The 14,071-nt window shown below is 53.5% G+C and overlaps 1 protein-coding gene across 4 annotated transcripts in view; it reads right to left on the bottom strand.

Annotated features, from left to right (window-relative positions):
* The window catches only part of NAA60 (N-alpha-acetyltransferase 60, NatF catalytic subunit), a 40,002-nt gene that overhangs the window by 1,812 nt on the left and 24,119 nt on the right, over nt 1-14,071 (bottom strand). For 2 of the 4 annotated variants that reach the window (XR_005016425.1, XR_005016424.1), the window contains exons 2-6: nt 6,504-6,619; nt 4,478-4,607; nt 3,318-3,414; nt 1,830-2,064; nt 385-738 (exon numbers count right to left, since the gene is read on the bottom strand). Coding sequence is in view for 2 of the 4 variants with exons in the window: in XM_036825368.1 (XP_036681263.1) it covers nt 582-738; nt 1,830-2,064; nt 3,318-3,414; nt 4,478-4,607; nt 6,504-6,613 (729 nt within the window). In the remaining 2 variants the exon portion in view is untranslated. Of the gene's footprint in view, nt 1-384; nt 739-1,829; nt 2,065-3,317; nt 3,415-4,477; nt 4,608-6,503; nt 6,686-12,179; nt 12,334-14,071 lie in introns of those variants that run through there. The other 2 variants (XM_036825368.1, XM_036825367.1) reach the window with 2 other exon arrangements.

Genomic DNA, 14,071 nt, shown 5'->3' with positions numbered 1-14,071 from the left:
CAGTGAAGCACCACCAGGGACACAGTGGCACTGATAACCCCTGGGAAGGGGAAGCTGAGTGTCTGGGGACAGGAGTAGAAGGGGCTTGATCTTTTGGTAACTTTTCAATTTTTGAACCATGTGAATGCATTATTTTTTAAAAAGTAGTTCAGGTAGTGAAAAGATAAAGCTCTGGCCAGGGCTCAAGAGCTCTGCTTTCCCTCCTGAAGTTTCTGAGAGACGTTCGGGAACTATCTCGGCCCCTGGCCATGCTTCCCAGCACCCTGAGCAGCAGATGCCCATCCAGGGCCTCCTGTTTTCATTGCTGAAAGCACCACCTCCATTTCCCCAACCATCATCCCACTGGGCTCTGCTCCCCTTTCTGCACCCCCTGCTCTGGTGTACCTGGGGGAGACCGGGCACGCCCCTTGACTCTCTTCTCCTGAGCCCACGTAGCACCGGGCCTGCAGCTGGGGCAGGCCGACGGGCCTGGCAGGTGCCCACTGGCTCCTCTGCAGATGACAGCAGAAGTCAGATGGCCGGGAAGGCGGTTTCCACAGGGTGCCGAGGGGTGGGGCCTGGCAGAGACTGCCCGGCTGGCGTCACATGGTCCGGCTGTACTCGATGCCGCCCTTGGTGGAGATGCTTGACCATGGCAGGAAGCTGCAGAGCAGGCTGTGGGCCTGGCGGTAGATCCTGTGCGGGATGGAACAGGGGCTCAGGTTTGCTAGCGCAGAGCCCAGGTGCTGGATGTAGTCCGTGCAGCTCCGTTAAGGAAGATTCCGACTCGCCTGCCCAACTGCCCCGGGGTGGCACTGTCAGCACGGTGACCATGGGGGCTGCAAGCAGACAGCATGCCACTCTTGCAGGAGGTCAAGAGCCTGCTCAGCCTCTGCAGGGCTGGAAAGCCTCATCAGATGGAGGGGGCTCTGCTGCACAAAATAATGCAGGGCAGAGCCTGGGTACAAGGGACCTTCTGGGTGAGGCCCCAGGCACCTGGACACCCAGACTAAGGCTGGACAGGACTGGGTGCTGGGGGTGGGGTCTGGCAGAGCAAGTGTTCCTAGTTCTCCCCTACGCTCAGTCCTCAGAGTGGCAGGGCCCTGTCCCTGTGATGAGGAGGGGTCAGCAGTCCTGACCCTGTGGACACCCAGAGACCCATCATCACAGGAGCTAGGCCTGCAGGCTTTTGGGCCGCCCTTGTCTTTCTCGTTTATTTCCCTGTGAAATGGATAAATCCTGGACTCATTCATTTAACTTCTCTCTCTCACATACACACAGTATTTTGGGGATCACACCCTATGACTATCAGGAAGTCTCCTGGCCTCCACTGAACCTGTCAAGGGCCAGAGAGAGTTAAAGAGGAGGGAGCAGGGCAGGGACACACCTCTGGGTCACGCACCCAGCAAAGAAGGTTTGAACCCAAGTGTTCACAAACAGCAAACAGTTAGTTTCACCTCACTTGCTTGTCTTCTCCCCCACCAGCACACAGCCCCATGACAGCAGGGGCTTCTGGCTGTTTCGTTCACTGTTGTATCCCCCACGCACCTGGAACAGGAGGCTCTCATTCGATACTTGATGGATGGATGGATCTTGGGCCAGGAGGCTGAACACTCCCCTCATACCAGTCTAACGTCCAGCGAGCGCCGAGTGCCAGAGCTGGCCTGCTTTCCCAATGTCCACACCCAGACCGTCATTTCCCAAGATGTGCCGGCCAGACCCGCCCACAACAACATCTGGTCCCGTGAGCTTGGCCTTGTGGATGCCACGTGAAGGCAACCACAGCTCCAGCTGGCGCACGGGCCCTGCTAGGAAGCCACAATACCTCACCCCCGAAAGAGAAAGGATATAGGATGGTCCAGGGAGGGTGGCCACCGTTGATGTAGAGGACATAGGTGAAGCCATCTTTGAGGACCCCTCGGATGGAATAGTAATAGGGGAGATAGTGATGCTGCTTGAAGTCTCTGTTTTCGTAGAAGTTTATAGCCGTATTGTTGGTAGTGAGGACATGCAGGTAGATGGCTTTGCAGTGGTCCTGGGCGGTGGTTGATATGTGATCCTTTAAACTCTCAAGTAATAGGGAACCTGCGGAGGAAGAGGCGCAGGGCAAGTGGGAAGGAAGCGTGAGGCAGACAAGGAAGTCATCTTTGCAGAGGTCCCTACAGATCTCTCTGCTATTGGACTGAAGACCGACCTCCCATAACCACCCACTATAGAAGTCCCTAACATCTCATGGCCCGATGGGGCTTGTCACCTGAGGTCCTCAGGCATCCGGGACCGCGGATGCCAGCCTGCTAGTTCCCTCCCGGGGGCTGAACCCACAACAGAGACTCACTGATCTTTTAGACAATGAAGTGTAAACCTGAGCCCAGGAAAATGTGGAACGGACACAAATGAAGACTCTGCCACTCGCTGGCTGTGTGGCTGAGTGGGATGGGAATTCGGAGTCATGCGGGCAGCCCGGCACCCCAGGTGTGGCGGGCACCCGATACATGGTGGCTGGCACTATTTTTCAATTATGTTTTCTACTCTTAATCAAGAATACCTTGGGTCTCTGTCATACAGAGTGAAGTAAGTCAGAAAGAGAAAAACGAATACTGTATGCTAAAGCACATATATGGAATCTAGAAAAATGGTACTGATGAACCTAGTGGCAGGGCAGGAATAAAGACACAGACGTAGAGAACAGACTTGAGGACACAGCAGGGAAGGGGAAGCTGGGACGAAGTGAGAGAGTAGCACTGACATATATACACTACCAAATGTAAAATGGATGGCTAGTGGGAAGCTGCCGCATAGCACAGGGAGATCAGCTCGGTGCTTTGTGACGACCTAGGGGGGTGGGATAGGGAGGATGGGAGGGAGGCTCAAGAGGGAGGGGATATGGGGATATATGTATACTTACAGCTGATTCACTTTGTTGTACGATAGAAATTAACACAACATTGTAAAGCAATCATACTCCAATAAAGATATTAAAAAAAAATACCTTGGGATCAGACATAAGCTATGTGTGTGGCAAGAGGCACGATAAGAGGTGCCCATTCCCAAATGAGGACATTCGGGAGCGGTTATTAATCTGATCTTGTCAGATTTGGGAAGGAGGCCATGGCAGAAAAGACCTGGTGTTGTATGGAAAGAGGACAGGCTGAAGGCCAAGGGAGTGGGTGGGGCCGTGGGTCTTGGCGGAAGGGGAGGAAGGATGAAGGTCTGGCCCCAGACAGAGGGACAGGGATGGAGGAAGAGACTGAGGGGTATTTATGAGAGACAATTGTCAGAACGGGGCGGGGGTGGGGGGCGAGTTGGCGGTTGTGGTTTATGAGCTCTGCCACCCTTACCTATGCCGTGCTTTCTGAATTCCTTCACTACTCCCAGGCTTAGGATGTACGCAACCTGTGTGTCAACAGAGAAGCTGGAGGCTAGAATATCTCCATCCTAAAGAGAAAGTCAGAAACAGTCGGGTCAGCAGTGGAGGCACAGCTCACTTGCCAACTTCCCAGCCATGACACCTGGGGAGACACTGGGGCAGAGGGAACAGAACAGAAGACAATATAGAGGGTCACCTCCACTCCCATGGAAACGAGAGGGTGTGGGCCCTTCTGCGAGAAACTGCAGATGTAACAGCACACAAAAAAATCGCTTCTCTTGGGGTGGGTGGTAGACCAGACAAGGAGGGTCAGGGATGCCAGACGAGTGAAGTCATGGCGGGAAGAAGGAACTGCTCAGCGGGCCCTCAGCACGTGACAGTCCACCAGCCAAGAGACAAGGCAGCCCAAGAGAGTGTGAATGTTTTAACTAGGGATCCTACACAGCCCCAGGTGGTCTCGCAGTAAAGGGGGAGGCGGGGGTTAGGGTGGGCAGTGGTGCCCTCCACCACCCTCTGCTGCCAAGGCCAGGCCAAGTGACACACCGCCCCACGTGGGTCTCTTGGTTCCAGAGATGCAGTTCTGGACCGGGAGTGTCATGAATCTGACCAGCACAAGGTTCTTATGTTCTTCTACCTCACAAAGAACTAGAAGGATCTGCCATGTGTATGGTTTTCTCTCCCCCATTGAAAAGGACACTTGGTGACTCGGCCTTTGTGTCCCGTCCACTGCTCACTGAGTGGCTCCCACGTGCTGGGAGTGGGTCGGCTCCCCACTCCCCACCCCACCCTCCACACCACAGTTAGCCTGGACACAGGTGGACTTGCCATCGGTCTCAGGGAGGTAAGCATCCTTCCTGCTCTTGTGACTCGAAGCCCGCAGAAAGGCCAGTGTACCGTTTACCCGCCTCCCTACCTCAAAACGGCTGTGATTGTGAAGCCTGTGGTCGTGTTACTTAATGCATATATGACTGTGTCACGAACACACAGAAAGAAACCAACCAGGTACGAATCTCACATGCCATCTGGGCTCCCAAGAGAAAGGGTCACAGAGCAGGCAGCGTGACTGTGTCGTAAGGCCCCACAGTCCTGTCCAGAGGCACCGACTGCCAAGTCATTGCTGCATACACTCACCTCCTTGTGTATCTTGGTCCTACTTTTTATTTCAGCCACGATCATTCCCACGATGGCGCCCCTGTAGGTTGCGGCGAGGGAAAAGAACTTCTTGTTGGAGGTGATATCACGATACCATGAGTCTGGGTAACTGAAGAAGAGACAAACTCAGATGAACCGGCCAGGTCAAGTCCAACCCCTGTCGTGCTTCAGAGAGTTGAACCACAGGGGACCCTAGGCTGCTCTGTCCACCACTCAGGGTTGACGAGGGGTCTGCCCATCGCTCAGTCTCCACCGAAGTGTATCACTCTCAGAGTATCATCTTCTGAAAGCGGTTATCTGTCTGGACAAGACTGGAAATTTGATGGGAAAACGATCTTACAAGACACCGAGACAAGAGGGGAAAAACCTCTGATGATGTTGTCCCCTCGAGAGCAGTGCCTGGGGGGGCAGGTGGATGAGTTAAGATTGATGACCCCCGCAGCCTGTGGACACTTGGGTGATTTCCAAGAATTCTGTGAGACTTTTTCAAGACTGGAGGAAGTGGTGTGGGGAGAGCCAGGTTCACTGCAGAGTGGCATTTGAGTTTCAGGGACAGGGCCTCAAGGGCAAGGTGTAGCCAGGGTCACTGGGGCTGCTGACCAAGCGCCATCCGAGGGGAGCAGGGAACAGAACAGTGATGCAGTGATGAAAAGGCAGACTCAGCCACAGCCAAGGAGGCTCGGTCGGGAGGGTGTATGGGTTTGTTTCCTAACGGACACAGCGGGTTAGCCCAGGATGCCTTTCATGAGACCAAGAGCTGGAGGAGGGTCTCAGACCCTCCTGGCGACACAGAGAGGTGCTCTACTCGGGTCTGCACTGTAGAGGCCACCGCCCGCCCACCGGAAGGTTCCACAGAACCTGAGCATCACCCAGGCTCCTCTCCTGGTCCTCATCACACTCCCGCCTTCTGACCCCAGCAGTGCCGGGTGGCGCAGCAGCCAGGAGGGGAGCTGCGACCACATGGTCTGATGGGACTGAAGTTCTCTCCATCATCTTTGGAACCTGAGGCCTCAGGCCCAGGAAACTGCAAGGAGAGGCAGGCAGGTCGGGCTCCTCAGAGGCACAGAGGCTCCGGCCAGTGAGGCTCTACCTGCCCCAGCTCACCCTCAGCGGGGTCTAACCTCGGACTTACTGGATTACTTTCCAGCGGTGGGACTGCTGGGATGACGTTTATTTTCTAACCTATGAAGCCGCCGCTAGCCTGTGGCCCCAGAAGGTGACAATTCACACTCCCATCAGGGACGTAAGGGAATCCCTCCCTTCCTGCCGGCAGCAGGTTAAACACATCTGAGGCTAAGGCTCACGGAAATTAGATGATTGGCAGGATCTTGTTTATTTTTAATTTTTAAAAGTTTGCACTATTTTTCTCACTATAAGCTCTATGTGCATATTACAGAAAAATGTAGGAAATACAGACAAGCAAACCAGACAAACTTGTAGATGTTAATCATCCACCCACCCGAACTACCGAACACATTTGCTACGAGGTACATATCCTCCTAAGCTTTTATCTTGTATGTGTTTTTAAACAAAAGGGGGATTGTGGTACATACTGCTTTCTAGTCTGCTTTTTCCACTTAATATCTTGTAAAAAAACTCTCCTTGTCAACATATATACCTCTAGGACAGGTTTTTTTTTCCCCCGGCAGAATAACATTATACTTTTGCATGCACATACCCCGATGTATGTAACCAATTCCTTTCTGTTAAGATACTTAAGTAGCTTCTCAATTTTCTGAATATTATAAGTAGCACTGCATGGAACATCTTCGTAACTAAAGATTCTCAGCAAAGCCCTTTCGGGGATCTCTAGGAACACAATGAGGTGCAAAGAGCCCGGTGGTAGTCAGGGAGCAGGGCCCGGGGCCCCGACAGGCGAGGTCACTCTGGGCCACCACGGCGCCTTCACAGCAAGCCTTTCAGCTTTGGCACCCGTGGCTCTGCTCACATACCCCCCGCCACTCCCCACCCCTCAAGCCACACCTGGGGACACTGCTCAACTTACTCGATGGGGAACCAGTCGCCGCACAGGTGCTTCACGGTGTCTATGTCATCGTGGCAGAGGAGACGCAGGCTGACCTCGCTGAGGGAGCTGGATGGCACCACCTCTGTCATTCACACCTGCAGGGAGGGAGGTGTCAGGAGGGCGGCCGCACCCACGCTGCCGCCTCCTCCTCCTCATATAACCTGTGAGGCAAGCAAGGCGGGAAAGCTCGCACCGTCCCCCTGATGGAGTGTTCCTCCCCTTACAACACTCCCTGCACTAGGCATCACAGGCACACCCCCACCTCTGCCGTCCCTGCAGGGCAGGAAACCAAGGATCGGGAAGGCCTGGGAGGATGGGGACCCAGGGTCCCCTCGCTGCTCACATGGGATACTCCTGAGCCCCACAGAGGGCAGCCCACCTCTGGTCTGTGTTCTCTCTTCTCTTGGCCCCTCTGAGCTGCCCGCTGAGCGCCCACACCAGCCCTACTTCTACCCAGAGGTTCTCACGTCTCCCTCACACCTGCTGTTTTTCCACTGGTGAGGCACACGGCCCTGCCAGCCCTGACTCCTCCCAGCCTGGGCCAGTGGCTGCCAACAAACGACCCAGGGCTCAGCAGCCCCAGAGACCTGCTGGATTTAGAGTGGCACTTGCTGGGTGGGCCATTTCTCCTCCCCTATGTGCGCACAGAAGGACTTCAAGACATGCCAAAAGTTCAAGACAGGGGCCACGAGTTGCAACGATTAAATCAGGAAGCTACATTCAGCCCAGGCAGGAAGGCCACGGGTGGACTCTGACAAAGCACCTGCACCCCCCAGGGCTCAGCGATCGCCAAGGAAAAGCCTAACCTCACACCCTTGAGATCCTGCAGTGCCACATCCCCCAGGGATGGAGGCCAGCCTCCCAGTGCCTCCTGTGAAATACACAAAGCCCTCAAGCTTCCCACCTACAATGCTGGGCCTGAAGCCAATCAAGCCTCCAGGCCTAACTTCACGACTGCAGGTAACACTTGGCACCCGGGCACCATGACATCTGACACACACGGAACGGGTAGAATTCTACAAGACAACTGGCCTGGTCTCTTCAAAAAGTCAATGTCATTTAGGGACCTCCCTGTTGGCGCACTGGTTAAGAAATCTGCCTGACAATACAGGGTACACAGGTTCGATCCCTGGTCCAGGAAGATCCCACATGTCACGGAGCAACTAAGCCTGTGCGCCACAACTACCGAGCCTGCACTCTAGGGCCCGTGCTCTAGAGCCCACGCACCACAACTAATGAGCCTGCGAGCCACAACTACTGAAACCCATGTGCCTAGAGCCCGTGCTCCGCAACAAGAGAAGCCACCGCAGTGAGAAGCCCGCGCACCGCAACGAATAGTAGCCCCCCGCTCGCTGCAACTAGAGAAAGCCCGCACCCAGCAACGAAGACCCAACGCAGCCAAAAAAATAAATAAATAAATAAATTTATCAATAAAAAAAGTCAATGTCATTAAAAAAAAAAATAGACTAAAAAAGACAAGGAGACCTACAACCAAATGTGATGTGTAAACTCTTCCTGGGAAAAATAAAAAGTCAAACAACATTTTGGAGAAACTTAAATATTGGCTGGACAGTAGATGATGAATTTATGATGAAATTATTATGAAACTATAATTAACTGACTTAGATGTGGAGGGTACAGTGCTTATGCAGAAAGTCTTAGGAGATGCATTGCTGAAATACTTTGTAGTGAGGTATCATGAGGTCTAAAACTAAACAGTTCAAAAATTTTTCAACTGCTTAGAATGCAAATGTGACAAAACGCTATTAGCGGTTGGACCTAAGTGGCAGGTTGATATAAAATAGGAACTTACTGTTCACACATTCAATTTTTCTACATATTTGAAATTTTTCATAATAAACATCGGGGTTGGGGCAGGGGGTAGCCTGAAGTTACCTAAACTGACTCTGGAAACCACAGTTCTGTGAATGGGCACTGTGAGAGTCCAGGCAATGCCCAAAGGTCAAAGGGAGCCCAAATGCAGTGCCCTCCTGCTGTCCTGACCCTGCTCCTGATTGGTTCCCATGAGACACAGGCGTTTCCATGAGGGTCCCCGGGAAGGCCGTGTCCTAACCTGCCACCTGCCAGGGGCCGAATCCACCCTGAGGCTTGACCACAGGGCCAGTGGGGCAGCTGCTCAGTCTCTGAGCCCTGGACATGATCCCAGTAGGCTCTGTCCAGGAAGAAGGGCTCCTTTGAGGGGTGGCCAAGGGTAGGCTGGGCAATGACAGGTCTGCCGCCGTCCCCCTTCCCCTTCATGGCACCAGCCAGTCTGACACGGAACAGCTGGGGCAGAGGCTTTAAAGGTCAGGTCCACGGGGCTGGAAACATGGTGACCTTGGTGACATTGAAGCAGACATGGGGTGGGCGGGGAGGCAGAGGAGGTACTGCAGGAGCTCCATGGCTCTGTGCCCACATCGGGTTCTGTCTTTCCAGCTCTCGCCAGACCCTGCAGGGTAAGGACCATGCCACCTTGACAGGTCCCTCTGCACAGCACGGCTTGAGAGCTGAGATGAGAGGGGACCTGCTTTCTCTTCCTCTTCCGTGTTTTCAGCCAGCACCTGTGCGCTGCACACACTGCCCGCGTGGGGTCTGCCAGGTGGGGCCCCTCCTGTGACCCCCTGGCAGCGTAAAGGGAAGCTCATCGGGACAAGAAGCTGGTGAGCTCCTGCCTGAGGCCTGGTGGATCCCAACAGGTGCCCTTCTTGAGAAGACTTGTCACTCAGAGGGGACCTCTGAGAGCCCACTCAGGCAGGGCAGAGACAGCCGCCCATGTCCTTGTTTTGAGATGACAGGACCAGGGACCAGGCCATCGCAGACATTAATGTGAGAGGCCACTGGAGAAAGGGCAGCCACAGCTGCTGGGCTGAGTTCTCGGCTCCAAACACAAAACAAAACCAAAACACCAACCAAACAACAAAAAAATCCTCCCAGGCTTGGCAAATCTGACCTTCCCACATCGCCTGTGTTTTTCTTGTTGCTGGGACACACTTTCAGAAACCAAGATGCTGTCCGGCTCCATCTCTCGTGAACAGCTTGGCTGGTCCACTGCTCAGCAGCACCCCCCACCACCAATGGTGCCCAGGACGCTCTGCTGAATGTGACCTCAGGGACCTCAGGCCGGCCACCTCTTGGGAAATGGACTGTCGACCAAAAAATGGCAACTCCTGAGTTTTATGAGTCATCTCTGTCCAGAATACATCCTGGCAGTCACAGCCAGGACGTGGCTTCACAGTCATCCCAGATTGTACAGTTCCAGGAGCAGAACGAGGCCCAACACATCACACCTGCCACAACAAAGCACTGCTTCCTGCGAGGTTTCTAAACAACCCACTGCACATGTGACCCTCTTTCCCCCACAAAGGGAGAGAGTCCACAAAAAACCTCTAAAAGCACCCACGGAAGTGCTGCTAATCTTGTTGGCATGAAAACAGCAGTGTGGTTGTGTAGGAAATGTCCATATTCCTAAAGAGATGCAAGCTGGACATACAGGGGTGAAATGCAGAATGTTCTGGAGCTGAATTTAGCTGTAGCGAAAGTGGCAAAATGTTCACAACCATTGAACTGGATGACGGGTACACCAGGTGGATGTGTGAAAATGTTCCTAATTAAAATTAGCCACCAACCTGCCAGACTTCTCCACAGGCTGAGTTTCCGGCATGGACGGCAGCTTCCCCAGGTGACTGATGGAGGTACCTCTGCCATCCTGCACGAGGCCACCTTGCAGTGGCCACCCCGCCTCTGCACACTCCTTGCTGAGAACAGCACAGCGCGCCCCCTGCTGGCCGCGGCTGCCCACCGGCCACACGGGGGAGCCCTGGAGGGTTGGGTGCCTGGTTCGGAGCTTTCTGGGGGCAGGAATACCGTCCGGGACCCAAGTTAAGCGACCCCCAAACTCCACCGCGGTTTTAAAGAGGAGGGTGTAGACACCTGAGGACAAGGGCGCCGCTTTAGAAGCCGTGCCTGAAGCTGCCCGAGGGGCTAAGTCTTAACCACGGGGCCAGTTGGCGCCCCTTCTCCTTCCCTCGCAGCCAAGAGAGGGGAAACGCAGGAAACCCCTGTCAAAACCTCGAGCCTTCGCGACGGTCGACAACCCTGCACCATCTGAGGCCGAGGCCTGGCCCTCAGTGCAGTCTTTCCAGAGAAGGCTCCTGAGACAGGCGTCCCCCTCTCCCTGTGGCAACTGCCTTTAGGGAAAATCCTGGGGGACAAACCCCAATACATCACCACCTGCCTAATCCGAGTGGCCAAACAGGATGCCCTATACACGTTCTACTCAACACTCCAGTGAGGGCACAACCCCTGCTCTAAATTGAGCAAAGGAGTGTAAGCTAGAGCCCACTGTGAGCTCACCAAAAAACAGCCCCAACGTGGAAGCAACCCAAATGTCCATCAATGGATGCCTGAACCAATACAGTGTGTGCATCCATGCGGTGAATATTTAGCACTGACACGTGCTACGATGTGAATGAACACGGCAAACACGATGCTGAGTGAGACAGGCCGGACATAACGGGCCACATACTGCATCTTACGATTCCATTGCCATGAAGTGTCCAGAACAGGCAAATCCATAGGGACAGAAGGCAGATTAGTGGTTGCCTACGACTGGGAGTGGGGTTGGGAGGCTTGGAGGGTGATGGCTAAGGGTGTATGTTTCTTCCAGGAGTGGTGAAAATGTTCTGACACTGAACATGGTGATGGCTGCACAGCTCTGTGAATACACTGAAAACACTGAATGGTACACTTTGGGTGAATTCATGGTAGGTGGACAGTACCTCAATAAAGCTGTTAAAAAGAAAACAAAAGCCAGCCCCAATCTTGAGAGTAAACGTTTCTTTGGTGAAATGGATAAAAACTATTCTTCCTGAAGGAAGTCACAGTAGATTCCAGAAAGAATCAGAAACTTTCCAGCCTGCAAGTCAAACTGCAGGGGCTCAAGCTGGTACCTGGAGAGGGGCTCTTGCAGTGGGGCTGGTCCACACGCCACCTCCCCCAGCCCCCGCCTCTGAGCCAGGCCCACTAGGGTGGGCGATGGGGGTGCTCTGGGGAAGATGAGGCTGAAGGTCAGGGAGGCTGGAGGGAGGCACAGACTCACAGAGATGAGGAAGAGCCGCCAGTCCACCAGGGCCGATCTGGTCGCTTACTCCAGATTTGGGCCAATTTTAATATTTCATATTCAAAGAAAAAAAAATCTGTCTTTGGCTTGGAGTGTGTAAGAAGTGACCAAATAAAGTTATCAAGGCTCAACCAAGTGCATCTGTGTTGTCTACAGGTTTTCACGGGGTAAGCTGCTTAGGTGATTTTGAGAAAGGAAAGATCAGGCTCAGATTTGCCCCTGTCTAGGAAGTCAACACAGAGCACAAATCACCGGATGAATTTCAAATCAACTTTCGGCTCCAATACCTGACCTGCGCCAGGAAACTCCACATCGTCCTCTTCCCTGGAAAACCGGCTCCAGGTGGTTTGTCTGGGGTTTGATGGGCTGAAGCCAGCCTGAGAAACAGGGTGACATGTCTGCCCACCCTCACCACCCCTGGCAGAGCTCCAGGTGTCTCAATGGCTCTGCCCCACTCTTCTCTCAACCAATAGCAAATGTGCTCTGAGCTCCCGCAGAAAGGAGCTGCAGGATGGGATACGTCAGCTCACTCTCACCAGTCTCTCCTCCGGAGCTGGCAGGACAAGTGCAGGCAACCAACAAAACCGGCTGCAGAGCCTGGATCTGGGTGGTCATGGGCAGACACAGGGCACCCGGAGCCACAGGAAGCAAGGCCTTGACCTCTGGCACCTGCGGCAGGGGGCTGACTGCAAGGAGGCTGAGTGGGCACTTCCTGAGGGGACAGAAATGTTTTGTATCTTGATGGTGGTGGTTACACACACAAACACATACGTACACACACACACATATATACACACATATTAAACTCATTGGGTACATTTTGTCATATGTCTATTAAACTTCAATAAAGTTGATTTTAAAACATTAAAAAAATTGAAGCTTGATAGCAAAGGGAGAGACTCATAATAAACGACCATCTCTTATGTCCCAGGATTTATACATTTTCCCCCTAGTACCCTTGGGATAATGCTCTTGACCAAAGGGGCAGGATTTGTTCCCTGTTCAACTTTCAAGAAGAACACTGGGCTCTAAGACACACAGCTATTTGTGGATTCTTGCATCCCTATTAAAAGTACTTCTGTGTTTTCAAAGGCCAGTTCTTCAGATGCCTTGATTTAAAAATAGAAACACATCACATTTAACTAAGGGAAAATGCAGCATGTCATAGTGTTAATCTGTCCCAGCCCAACCAACAGGAGTGGAGAAGGGGGCAGGAAGGCTTGGGGAATGGAGAATCTGGCGCCCGTGTGCCAGAGAGAAAGGAACGGTGCCAGGGAGGGCGAGGTCAAGGCGGCGGCGGTGCAGGTGGGAGGCTGGTGTGGCTGGTCCACCGCTACGGGAGAGGCCGGGGACTGACATCTGACACCTGTGGGGACCCCACCTGTCTGCCAGGAACTGATCTCCTATCACTATGGGCCACCCTAAGGGCTTAAGAGACAAGGATTCTGAATACTCACTAGAGAACAGAGGCCGGTGGGTGAAGCCAGAGCACAGCCCCCGAGTCAGCCCTCTGTCTTAAGGCCTGGGGTGCTGGTGGACGGGCACCGAAGCCACACAGGCCACCTTTCGGTACGTTTCTCTACAAAGACACAGACACGCCGATACTATGAAAGCAGGGACATGCTGTACGGGAGAAGGCATAGTTCAGGTCTGCAGGGAGAGTTCTCCCCAGGTTTCCTGGGTTTTCATCCTGTCCTTGGCCTTTAGGGGTCAGTGAGTGGAACAATTCCAAGAGGGACAGAAACCGGATTCTCCAAGACAATGAAGGGCCCACCAGCTCACCTCTCAGTCCATCCTTTCTCCTTCCCCAAACCTAGTCCTTGTGGGCTGTCTGCAAGCCTCATCTTCCTTCTGAGCTGAAATGACCTCTCAGGTCCCTGTACTGAAGTCCACGTGGTGGCTGGGGGGTGGTGGTGCCTGATCACCTAGGCATCCCCTCCCCGATCACACTTCCCGAGCGCCTCCGAGTGCTCAGCCAGAGGGACGGAGTGAAAGCCAACATCCCAGGAGCATCTTCCATCCCCCTCCCACTGCCAAGTGCTGGGGATTCAGAACCTGGGGGCTTGGAATGGGATTGTTCCAGTTTTTGGAGGGGTTTCCTGGCACCAGCAAGATCCCCACGGTGCACTCCACTCCCAACCAGTGAAGAAAGCCATACACAACCCTGTTTCCTGGAAACCACTCCCCTCTACAGATTGTGTCCTGATGCCCCAGGTCCACAGGGCCTCTCCCTCCTTCAAAGGCACTGCTTCTCAGTCCCAAACAAGCCATACTTAACTTTTAAAAACTGCTCCCATCATCTTAATGGCTTGAGAAGTGCTCTGGACTCCACCTTGACCTCAGCAGACTGCCAGTGGTCAGGCCAGCCATGACCACATTGCTCCTAGAACCTTCCCTTCTTTCTTTTCTTTTACTCCTGTTGGTTCAA

This window comes from Balaenoptera musculus, chromosome 15 (genome assembly GCF_009873245.2).
Source record: "Balaenoptera musculus isolate JJ_BM4_2016_0621 chromosome 15, mBalMus1.pri.v3, whole genome shotgun sequence".
In the NCBI taxonomy this organism is placed as follows: Eukaryota; Metazoa; Chordata; class Mammalia; order Artiodactyla; family Balaenopteridae; genus Balaenoptera; species Balaenoptera musculus.
Note: the sequence above shows the minus strand (reverse complement) of the source record. Positions and strands in the feature narration are given on the sequence as shown.